Source organism: Lissotriton vulgaris, chromosome 3_2 (assembly GCF_964263255.1).
Source record: "Lissotriton vulgaris chromosome 3_2, aLisVul1.2, whole genome shotgun sequence".
Lineage (NCBI taxonomy): Eukaryota > Metazoa > Chordata > Amphibia > Caudata > Salamandridae > Lissotriton > Lissotriton vulgaris.
Window position 1 is genome coordinate 7704664 of NC_141690.1, and position 13067 is coordinate 7717730.

At 44.1% G+C, this 13067-nt stretch overlaps 1 protein-coding gene across 2 annotated transcripts in view; it reads left to right on the forward strand.

Annotated features, from left to right (window-relative positions):
* PDS5A (PDS5 cohesin associated factor A) overlaps nucleotides 1–13067 on the forward strand; it is a 1517933-nt gene that overhangs the window by 593689 nt on the left and 911177 nt on the right. For both annotated transcript variants that reach the window (XM_086963962.1, XM_086963961.1), the window contains exon 19: nucleotides 11738–11898. In XM_086963962.1, the coding sequence (XP_086820088.1) occupies nucleotides 11738–11898 (161 nt within the window). The remainder of the gene's footprint in view (nucleotides 1–11737; nucleotides 11899–13067) is intronic.

The window sequence follows — 13067 nt, forward strand, 5'->3', positions numbered from 1 at the left end:
CCAGCTCCTATAACTCCAGTAATTAAGAAATCAGCACCCGTGCTAAAAAAGAAATTAGTGCAAGAAAAGGGAAGAGTGGGTAGCCCAACGATTTTGCCATCAACTCCCACGCTGCAACCGCCTGCAATTCAGCTGGCGGCCCCAGTAACTAAAGAACAAACTCAAAAACCTGGGGGAGCTCAAAATCAGGGAGGCAGAAAAGACCCTTTAACAACTAATCCGAGAAATAAGAATCCACCAACCACTGCCTTAGAAAAAACGAGCCATACTATAGACTTACCCCTAGATTCTGCCCCTTTTGTCATTGTAATAGCAGGGGTTCCAGAACTACCTGCAGGTAAATGGGAAGATCATGTTGCCTTACGGAATAAGGTCACATTTTGGCTCCGAGACAACAGACCGTTGCCTGCATCCATCAATGGAGAAATCCTAAGTGTAAGGCGTGCCCATTGGGTGGGAGTCAGACCTAAGGATAGAAGGGGTGACGTAATAGTCATCAATTTTAAGGATTATAGGGCCGTGAGGCACATTGGAGATTGGTTCGATGCTAGTAGCAGCGATGCCATCTCCACACATCTTTTATCCTATTTCTATCCCTATGCACCGTCAAAAGATTCTAACAAACAGGGTTGGAATAGGCAGCTATTTAAGAAAACATCACACCGACAGCGGGGTTTTAGAAAAGTGGGACCATGGGATATGCCCGGTTTAATGGGGCCACCACCTTTGATGGGTTATCCTGTTTATGTAAATGCTCAGGACCCCCATATCCACATGCAAAGGTCGGAGGAGTCCTATCCCAGATACCGGGTATCAGATTATCAATACCCCCCTATAAATAGCCTATACCCACCACACCCTGAGCCCAACCTCCTGCAAGGGAGGCCATGGAATAACAGAGTTCCACCCATCCATGCACAATCTACCTATTCAAAATCGTTTCCAGATTTTTAATGGTCTGGACGGGGTGGATTGACAACAAGCTCAGACATCCCAAGAAAATTTGGTTGGGAACAAGTTTCATCCTCCAGTTTTTCACCCCTTGATTAAGGATATAGTTCCCCTTAAAATTACTGAGATTTTGAGCGGGATTCCCCAAGATCTGCCAACTTTACAAAAGGCCCCTAGTACTGACAGTTTGTTACCATGCAACAGTAATACCCTGGAACAGATGCAACACCCCATAGTTGATAATAATATTAGGGGCGGGGAACAGGCAGGTGAAGGCCTGACCCAGAAAGAGAAAGATCTATGTGCACTGTTGTTTTGGAATATAGCAGGGTTTAGGCAAAAAATCACAAATCCAGCCTGGGAGTCAGTAATAAATGGTAAGGATATAGTGGCCTTGCAAGAAACTTGGATACAGGAATCAATCCATGTAAGTGGCTATAGAACCTTCTTTACACCAGCTGTTGGAGGTCATTTTGGAAGAGCTAAGGGCGGGTTGACAACGCTTGTCTCAAATCAACTTAAAATTAAACAAGCTCATTGCCATTTAAATTCCTGTTATTTTCAAATTATAACCTTACGGAATTATAAAGGAGCTGTAGTGTTAATTATTAATTTTTATAACAATGTCCCGAAAGATGATATTTTGGTTGTAATGAAGCAGCTTAAAGATGAAATCCAGTTAGAGGTAGACAGAAATGAAAGGGAGCTGATAATCATATGGGGGGGGGGGGGATTTTAATTGTTCATTATGTACTAAAAGGAATCAGGGCCTATGTGGCCTAATGATTGAGAGAGACATGCACTTGACACACTTTGAACATACCCTGATGGGGGACTTACTAAATGAATTATTATTCATGTTTGACTTGGGGTTTGCCAATGAATCTGCCCCAGAACCCACACCCTTTGTTCCGACTTTTGTTGGTAGAGGCTTATCGACAACTATTGATTTTATTATTACCTCCAGTAACCTCAATCATAGACTCTTGGGGGTTACGAACATCCAACTACCCATAAGTGACCACCTTCCACAATCTCTTAAGGTAGCAGATTTGTTCCCAGACCCATCGACGGCCACGCCTCTTGTAGAGACAGCGGTTGATGTTGTCCTTGGGAGACAAAACGGGTACACACTTAAATGGAGTAAAGTAATCCCCACAACCTTTTTTGAGAAACTATGGGAGGTGTGCTCAAATAGTTTTATTATTTGCCTAAGTGACAACTCCACTAACGATCAAATTATTGAGCACTTTGGAACAATAGCTTCAAATATAAAAAGTAGCCTAAGGGTGGAGGCAAAACGCAGAGGCAAGGGGCCCAAGAGCTGGTTTAATACTGCATGTACAAGGGCTTTGAAAAACTTAAAACAGGCAGTACACAGATGCCCTAGGGATAAAAATAAAATAAGAGAGTGTAGGAACATATATACTCAGGCCCTGAAAGCAAGGAGAACCGCGTTGAATAAGGAGGCATTAGATTCCCTTTGTGAGGCCTCGCAATCTAAAGATTCCGCTGCATTTTGGAAAGCAATTAACACCCCTTTCCCCCATGAAACCCACACGGCGCGAATCGAGATTGCAATAGATGAGGATAAATGGGTAGACCATTTTTCAAATCTCTATAAGGCACAGGAAGACATCCATGGTGGGGGTATTAACTCTAGCCTGGATGCACAACAGAGTTACAACCTGGTTACAACAATTGATGAAGTGCTTTTAGCCTTGGGATCAACTAAATGCGGTAAGGTTGCCGGACCTGATGGGATTCCGGCAGACCTATTTAAAGCGAATATTGAAATCTGGGGGCCAATGTTGGTACAACTTTTTAATGCAGCTCTCTCATTGGGTCTGAAAGAATCCTGGTTCACCTCAGTCATTGTCCCGATTTACAAGAAGGGGGATAGGAACAGCTGTGCCTGTTACAGACCAATCTCCCTTCTTGATTCCTCAGTAAAAATTTTAGGACGCGTTGTATTGGCAAGACTCCAAAGCTGGGCAGAGGAAAATGATATTATTAGTGATTTGCAATTGAGCAAGGGTTAAACCTAATGCTTTTGCAGCATAAATATATAAGGATAAAATCTGAACGCTTGTATTTTACTTTTGTCGATCTTTCTTCAGCGTTCGACTGTGTATCACACTCTAAACTGTGGGATATAATGAAAGGTTTGGGAGTGGACAATAACATTATCTGTTTTTTGAGGGAACTCTACAGTGGAGCTACAGCCTCTGTTCGTTATGGCAGGGGAGGAGAATGCTCCAGGCAATTTAGCATAGGTCGCGGAGTGCAGCAAGGTTGCGTATTGGCACCGTTTTTATTCCTTCTTTATATTAATGGGCTCGAGCGTCACCTGCTGCAGGAGTGTAGGGATATGCCCAGGGTGGGGAGGAGGGAAATCCCTGCGCTCATGTATGCGGATGACGCAGTACTCATGGCACGCACTCCCCGCGCTCTGCAAAAACTAGTAGTTAGCTTTGAGAAATTTATGTTGAACCTGGACCTACTAGTAAACTGTAGTAAGACCTTCACAATGAATTGTGGCCTAAAACCAGGTAAATTAATGAAGCGTATTTTCTTAAACAATGTACCGCTGGATAACACCCCAACCTTTTCTTATTTGGGCATTTTATTCCATGAATCAGGTTCCTGGACAAGCGCTATTAAGGCTAGAACTCTTTTATTTATGAAAACGATCATGGCTTTACAGAACTTTGTTAGGAAACTGGGCAGGAAGCCGATAAAAGAAATGTTAACCATCTATAAAGCTACATGCTTGTCTGTGGCTATGTATGGTTCAGGTCTGTGGGGATATGCAAATGTTGATCAAATCCAGCTGGTAGAGAACAAATTTCTGAGGGGAGTTCTAGCAGTTCCACAGTGTGCAGCCACATTTAATTGTCACGCTGAACTTGGCCAACCCTACATAACGGACATTATCAGAATTCAACCTATCCTACTGTGGCATAGGGTATGGACTACTAACGAATGCGTTATGAACCGGGCCCTGCTACGTGACACCCTCAGTTTGGACCATGCGGACAGAATGGAATGGTTGGGTTACGTAAAGCACTTTTTGACCGAGATTGGACTACATTCATATTTCTCGGACCCAACCTCAATGGACACTATTCCTAGGAAGTTACTAAAAACCATCTGCCTGGACCACTTGCTGGATAAGAGGAAGAGAGTGGAAATTTTGAAATCTACAGTACACTCGCACCTTCCTACCCTCTGTGAGACTAATACTGTACAGCCATATTTATCCCTGCCCATGACTAACTATGATCGTTTTCTTTTAACTCGTTTTAGATTTTGTATATTTTTTAGATTAGTGTCTTTTCCATGCATGAACTCATGGATTCATATCTTGCCCACCTGCTTGTGTGATGGTACGTCGCAACAATCTGATATTCATATCCTTTTCTTCTGCAAATTTTATACTGCTATACGTAGGAAAATCATAGTCCCTTTTTTAAAAAACATGAATTTAACCAGATGTCGCCCAGCTTTTTTAGAAGTACAGAAAATGGACACGATTTTAACTGTTACTGTGATTTTAAACTATTTAAAAAGTGTTTTTAAATTTAGGAAACAAATTCAAACTGAAATATCATAGACTCCCTATCGATCTACCTCACTGTACTACTAATCATGAGAAGTATCTATTGAAACTACTGTAATTACTGTATTTTGTTTTATGTTTGTTACTTTTATGGTTATTTGCTTTTTAACCGAATAAAGTTTATTGAACTTGACTCCACTGATCTGGACTCTTAGACCTGCTTCGAGAAATCATGGAAGGCACTCCGTATACTGCCCGAATCTTAGTTGGTCCTCTCTCCTGCTATTTGCAGTCTCATGAGATTGTCTGCGGCCCATAGTGGTTTGATCAGGGCTGCTAGTGTATGTCCAGGGCGCTCTTCCTCCCCATATATTCGTGCCCTTCTAGGTTTGCTGTAGAAGTTTATGTCCCTATCTGCTGCACCGGTATAATCACAAATGTTAGATTGTGTATGTTCCTGCAGTGGGGCTCTATCACCCCTATCATATTGTATTTCCAAGGATTTGAGCTCCTGTTATAATTTGGCCTGCACAGCCCAGATACATTTTAGTATCACATTTCTTTTTGCTTTGCCCTCACCTCGGATCACTACTTTATAACCCTCCCACAGTGTGAAGATTTCACGGAGTCTTTATTTTCACTGAACTAATACTTAGTAGCCTCTTATTTCTTCCAGAAACCCTTATCCAGTAGATTCACAGGCTGTCGTCACCATTGTCCAATTATGCGGGCCTCTTCGGGAAGTCTTAGTTCTAAAAGCACAGGGTGAATGGTCTGACAATGTATCGGGGTACTGCAGGCAATTTGTCGATCACCCTTAAACATCTTTTTTAAAAAAAATATTTTTATTTTAACTTGTTCATGCACAGAGCAAAACACAGCATGTTACAATCATAATTCCCACCGTCCTAAAACAAATATCCTCAAAATAAAGATCAGGGACAATACAATACAGTATCATTTCGTAGAAAAAGCAACTATCCAATGCCATCTACTGTACATCCCCCTAAATAATAGGATCTAAAAGAACAGCATCAACTACCTATACAAATAACCAAAGAACTCCCTCCCTCCTCACCCCCTCAGGGTCAACCAGATACACCCCACCCGTCACCTATATATCCTGAAAATCAGTATGGAACCAGTGCGATATCTCAATTTCACCATGTACCCCATAAGTCACCCCAAGCGATGTACCCACCCTGTTGTCTGGCTCAGATTGCACCCCCGGGGTCCCCTCAGTATTCCATGAGGGGGAGGCTTCAACCTCCTTCCGAAGCGGGACCTCCTGAATCATTCCCTGCCATGCAATCATGTCATCTTCTAACTTGTCATCTCTTCGGACTCATCTCATACAAACTACCTCCGCCGTTGCCCACTAGCCAGGTCCCTGGCCCAATTCTTTAGTGTAGGTGGCTGTGCACTCATCCAATGAATCGCCACCCGCCTTTTTGCCAACACTAAGCCCAACTGCAAAAATCGTCTTTAAAGTTTTTTGCCTTATGGCCTAGAGATAAGTCCCAGTAGTACCTGCCTACTTGAGTGTTGAACTGACCACCCCGTTTCTTGTTTCAAATGATCCAATACCACTACCCAAAAGGGGGTCACCATAGGGCAATCCCATACCATGTGAAGAAACCTGACATCAACATATCCACACCTGGGGCCCTCAGAGGACCTATCAGAGTATATTTTGTGTAGTGCATATGGGGTCCTGTATGTCTGGTGAACAATATCATATTGAAGTAGTTTGAACCACACATTGTAGCCAATTTGCCTGACCCCTATGTGCATCTTTTTCCACTCATTCTCTATCAGAGGCGTTCAAGTAGTTCATCCCACTTGCCCTGTATAGGCAACGGAGCTATCCAAAAGTCATCTCTCAACGCCCTATAAATGAGTTCCCAATCGGCGCCCCCGACCATCCTGACCAGAGCAAGGGTATTGGATATGGGCGGCTCTTTGGGAAATGTCGGCCACACCTAAAGTGCTATCGCCGAAATCTTAGCATATTGGAGGTATTGTCCGCAACCTAATTTAAACTCTGACTCAGCCTCCACTCTAGTGAGAAATCGCTGATTCAGGTACATATCCTCTATTCCATCACAGCCTCCCGTTGTCCAACGAGTGATGGACATATGCTAACCGACATTACTGAACGGTGTAACCGCACATTGCGGGGCCTCCGGAGCATACGGGGCTCTTTTCACCATGTTGCGGACTGTGTATTACCATATAACAGCCACCTGTCTAATAATATACGGAAGGTGCACTGGGACCAATTTTGGACCTCAGGCCCCTAAACCAATACATCTTATCAGAGCATTTCCACATGATCACTCTACAGCAGGTATTACCACTGTTGCATCAAGGAGACTTCCTCGCAACACTAGACCTCAGACGCATATTTCCATATACCGATACACCCGGCACACGGGAAATATCTCAGGTTTACAATACAAAATCAGCACTACCAATTCAAAGTCCTTCCTTTTGGGGTAACAACAGCCCCAAGGGTGTTCACCAAGTGCCTAGCGACAGTAACTGCACATCTAAGAAGACAGCATATTCATGTCTATCCATATCTGGATGACTGGCTAATACAAGCACAGTCAGCCCAGCAATGTGCCAGCTACATGTCACGCACTATTCACCTCCTGCACAGTTTAGGTTTCTCGCTGAACTACAACAAGTCCCTTCTTCAGCCTGCCCACGTACAGCAATACCTGGGAGCGACAATAGACACTCTGGCAGCAAAAGCACAGCAAAATTCTGCCAGAATAAACAGCATTCAGACGCTGATCCAAAAGTTCAGGCCACAACACTCGTTCCCAGCCCGAGTGTTTATGCAACTGATAGGCATGATGGCCTCATGCATTTTCATAGTCCCTCATGCAAGACTTCACATGCGTCCGCTGCAGGAGTGCCTAGCACCACAGTGGAACTAGGCTCAAGGACAATTGAACGACCTAGTGTTGGTGACCAGTCGTGCATACAACTCTCTGCATTGGTGGAATACACAAAATCTTTGCAAGGGACGACTGTTCCAAGAGCCTGTACCATAAATAGTGTTGACGACGGACGCATCCCTGATAGGGTGGGGAGCCCATGTCCTCCACCACACAGTGCAGGGCTTATGGACCACGCAGCAGAAGAAAATGCACATCAACCTACTGGAGCTGATGGCACAGTAATTTTGCATACACTATATACAAAATTCCAGTCAGTGAATGTAGATACTATTTACAAAGAAGTGTCGTTGCGTCGACGTTTCGGTCTCATACAATGTGATATAGCGAGACCATCATCAGGACATTGGTTGCACAATGGACCTATAGTGGAGGAATATAAATACAATCACACCTATGTATGTACAAACTCTTGAGAATAAAGTTATATAGTGTATGCAAAATTACTGTGTATATATATGGAAGATATGTAAATACTGTCCATATTCTTTACAAAAGTGTCTTTTGGTACTGTATATAGATTTTTGATCAACTGAAGAAACAGTATACCATTTTGTTGCCGAAAGTGGATTGTATTATATTGTATATATATATCCTCATGATTTAATAGATGATGGATTAAAAAAGCAAATGATTTACTATTTGTATGTTCTCTTGATGAATTGACAATTCATGCTCACTTCGGTGACATTTTTTCAACTGTGAAACATCTAAAATAATTCGCCTAAGGAATATTGTTTTTTGTTATTGATTATACCCAGTTCCTTAAGAATATTGGGTCGCCCTATTGAATTTTTTGATACTTTTAGAAAGTTAGCATTTGCTTGCCTAACCATTTCAGCCCTCCTCTGCTGGTATGTGTATCGGACTGTCTGGGATGTGTGAGTGACAGGGCTGGGGGATGACAGGTGGTGAATGCGTAGATTGCACCTTAGTGGGAGGTAGGAGTGGCTCTTGACTCTGAATCTTGCTGTGCTCTGCCACCACAATGCTGGCTCCACCCTCCTGGGGAGCGACTGATGACTCAGCCGACACCTGGCCCAGGAAGGGCGAAGCCCCCATCAACAAGGTACTCTGGCTGCCCCTGTCCGCACAATGCTGGCTCCACCTCCTGTGGGGCGTCTGATGCGCCTGCACACTGAAAGCAGAAGCCGGATTACACCCACCAGAGTACTCAAGGACTGAAAGTGGCTATGCAAAGGCCCCCCTGGCCTGCGAGAACAAAAGAAATGCAGTATAAAAGACGGAGCCTTGCTCCTTGTAAATTAGATCCTGTTTGGGCTACAGAAGGAACTCTGCCCGACGAGAAGGACCGGGAAGGACAAGGAAGAGTGCTGTCTCTTGCCTGTGTCTGGTGCCTTGCTGCAGAAGGAGAGGAAAAGAAAAGACTACAAGAAGACTTTTGCTTTATGAAACTTTGTGCCAAACTCTGCTGAAAGATCTCCAAGGGCTTGCTGCTGAACTTGCCCCCTGACCAGCGCCCCAGGACCAGTGGGCGCTACATCCTGAAGAACGCGACTGTGTGTGCTGCTTATCGCTGCAATACTGACAGAGGGGTTTGGGAGCGCTGGGCAAGCCTGCCACGCTCCCCGTAATCCAAGGCATTGACATCCCCCTGAGCACCGTGACCGGGGCCCAAAGCAACAGCGAGAGCAACGTGAGGTCCAGCCGCCGCTGGCCAAAACACCGTGACCGCACCTGCACCGGGAGCCCGTGAGCAAAGTGAAGGAGGACCCGTCCGGTCCAAGCTCCCGAATTTACTGCGCTTCTAGCCGTCAATCCACCTGCGAAGACGGACAGCCGCCCTGTGATAACCCCCCTCTGGCCGGTATCCTGCCCGACAGCTCAGCTGTGAGCGCACAGCTGCAACCGGCACTTTGGCTGGGTACGTCCTGCACTTGGGGACCGTACTGCCACTTGCCGCCACCACACAGCCACCGCCTCCAGGGTCGGAGCGAACGACGAAGGAAGGACCCTGCCGCCACTGAACACCGCCGCCCCGGATGACCCGTGACCTGCCCGGCCGAGAGCCGCAGTGAACAGCGACCCCGGAAAAGCAACGCGACGTGGGACAGCTCCCCTGGACGCCGCCCGCTCCACAAGAATTTGAAAGGTACTGTGTTGTGTCCTCACGGTGCGAGCGACCTGCAACTCGAGCTCGCACCGCGCTATCTGCTCCCAACACGAGCCGCCTCTGGAACCGAGGCTCGCACAGCTCCTGGTCCTCGAGGCCCGATCTCCCCTCGGAAGCGAGCGGAGACAGCGGAAAGCGCATTGAGGCGCTACGAGACACTGAACCTTGTCGAACCTGGGCAGAAGGCCCAAAAGATTGCTTATTGCTAGAAAGAACTGTGGCAACCTGAACTTGAGTAAACTGGAATCGCTATTGAAAGTTTGATAACTGTATTTACAAGCCTGCTTTAAATTTATATAAAGATATATATTTTTACAAATACAGTTTGGTGTCATTGTGTGGTGGGTTGGTTGTGATGGTGTGATATTGCAAATGTTTAACCCTATGTGCCCCAAAGATTAGCCTAAGACTGCTTAAGCCACACTACCTAGAGGGTAAGCAGAGGTTGTCTGGAAGGTAACCCTCAGCCCTGACGAGGAAGAGAGAGTCCCTGCTGGTCGCTAGTGCTACACTGCGCCAACTAGAGCCTCCCCCTTCCTACACTTTCGCTATTCAGAGTGCCTGCAATTAAGGCATTCATGGAAGGGCTCAAACGAGGGATCCCCCCAAGACACCCACCATCACCTGTCTGGAACCTAAACGTTGTTTTAACCAAACTAATGGGACCACATTTTGAGCCTTTACACTCGTGTGAAATACAATTTTTAACATGGAAGGTGGCTTTTCTTGTAGCGATTACTTCGCTTAGAGTTAGCGAGCTACAAGCCCTAACTATTCAAGAGCCATTCATTCAAATTCACGCAAATAGGGTCGTGCTTAGGACAAACCCTAAATTCATGCCCAAAGTGGTATCCCACTTCCACATCAATCAAACAATAGAACTGCCAGTGTTCTTCCCTAATCCACAGTCAGTACCTTAAAGGGCTCTACACACACTAGATGTTAAGAGGGCTCTCCTATATTACATAGACAGGACAAAAGAATTCAGGAAGACAAAACAGTTGTTTGTTGCCTGTTCACCACAGCACAAAGGCAACACTATTTCCAAAAATGGTTTAGCCAGAGGAATAGTTAAGTGCATCCAAATATGTTACATTAAAGCTAAACGCACTTTAACAGTTCCCCCAAGAGCGCATTCCACACGCAAAATGGGGGCATCCATGGCTTTCCTAGGAAACATTCCTCTAGAGGAAATATGTAGAGCAGCCAAATGGACTACCATACATACATTTACCAAACACTACTGCGTAGATGTACACTCCAAGCAGCTGTAGGACAGGCTGTTCTAAAAACTCTTTTTCAGACTGCTGCAGCTGGCACGGGCAACCACCGCTAGGGGAGAGACTGCTATACATTCTATGCACAGATATGAATTCAGCAGCCCACAAGCCTCGAACGGAATATGCTACTTACCAGTATGCATCTGTTCTTGGCATGTAGGGCTGCTGACATTCATATCGCCCGCCCTCCTCCCCGGTGCCTGTCGCAGCTGTAGCATTCACTATTACTTTTTAGCATGGACATCACTTACTGTATCATACTCCATCTCTGCCACAATGGCGAAAAACAATCTGAGGATGGAGAGGATGCCCATGCGCACTGTAGTCCAGGGGAGGAGCCACCTATTTTGTGATACTTCGAAGACTCTTCCAGGACAACAATGTGCAATCATCCGGACCCAACACTAGGCGGCGATCTATGCACAGATATGAATGTCAGCAGCCCTACATGCCAAGAACACATGCATACTGGTAAGTAGCATATTCCTTATCGACCTTGTACAACGTGTTCAGACTAAACTCCAAAAATAAAGTAATGTAGTAACGTGCGCAAAAGCAGTATCATGGCAGCAAAGCTCATGATAACATAGCAGTGTCGACAATGTCCCTAACGGCCATATAACAGTACCAAGGCCAGATGCATGCATCAGAGACCTCTCTATAGACTAAAATGATGGGGGTAACCAACAAACACTGTTTCAATCGATTTTGTTTTAAGTGGGTTCAGCTTGTGTGTTGGAGAAGTTGAGAGCTACTTCAAGAATAGTGTTGCTGTTCCATTATGTAATTTAAGAAAATAAATGAAAAATCTTTGATATTTTTTTTTTGTTGCCCCTTTAAGGTTCTCTCTTTTACACATCCTACCTCTTTTCACTCTGCGGAAACTTACGAGTCTTTACTACAGTGCCTAAGAATGGAAGATGACAAGGTGGCAGAGGCTGCAATACAGATATTTAGAAACACTGGTCACAAAATAGAAATAGACCTTCCACAGATTAGATCGTGAGTATATTTCTGAGTGTAGATGGATCTGTGAATGATAACAATTACATGTATTATTTAAATATGTATTTTTTTCTGTTAGCTTGTTTTTGTTGGATTTAATTGGCTGTGGCGTTTGTGTATGAAAAAGAGAATCTGATTTGTTCTCAGTCAACAATGGTTGCCCTTTCGCTGTACAACTGCCTTTTAATTGTTAATTGCCTTCAGTTGTTTTGCATGAATCTTTTTGTGTATTGCTGAATGTGTTAGATGCATCTTAAAACAGTGACAAACTTTAAAAACATTATACATTGATACCATAGATTTTATAAATTTCTATTTCCTCTTGGTTATGATTTATGCTAATTTCTTTCATCGGTTGCTAGACTTTGAGTCCGATGTGACACAAAAGTGATTTGTATTTTGTGATTGTCAATTATTGACACATTTCCCTTAGCAGGTACTGGGATATATACATTGCCATTTAGGTCCCCATAGCATAACCAGTGGTGCATGCAACAATGTAGTTATTTCATAAATAAGGTACAGATTAGAATTTGATTGAATATTTGTCTTTATTTTATAACCTTGATTTTTATTGACATTTCAGCACAACATAACATTTTTGCAATCGTTTACAATTACCATGTTAATAAACACTCTGTGTTTCTTTAATATTTGTAGATCAACAGAAGTACACACATTTCTACCCTTTCAGTTTCATTTTGCATGGCGACATCCTTGTTCTTCAGCTGTTTTAGTAGTTAAATGCATGTTGTAAATCTGGGTCTTTTACACATGCCTTGTCAACCTTGTAACCAGCTGTGTAACTAACTGCCTCAACTGGGAGAAGACTGTCCAGGTACAGCACTTGTGATTTAACATCTGTATTGTTAAGGGAGTCTGGGAGAGCAGGGCTTGTGGAAAAGCAGGACGGATTGTGTATTATAGCTACTCTGTGAAGAGGAAGTGGATTAGAAGTGCAGGAGGGCGTAGTACTCACCTTAACCCCAAGTGTAAGCTCCCCACACGATGCACTGAAAATGCCCAGTAACTGATCAGTTTTGTGTAATACACAATGTGTATTTAAAATTTCCCATTCTGTAAGCTTACGTTTGAGTAATAAATCAAATTCTAGGTTCCTGGAATTCCTTTTTGAGAGATGGGTGGGAATTCTGTCATGATGTTTG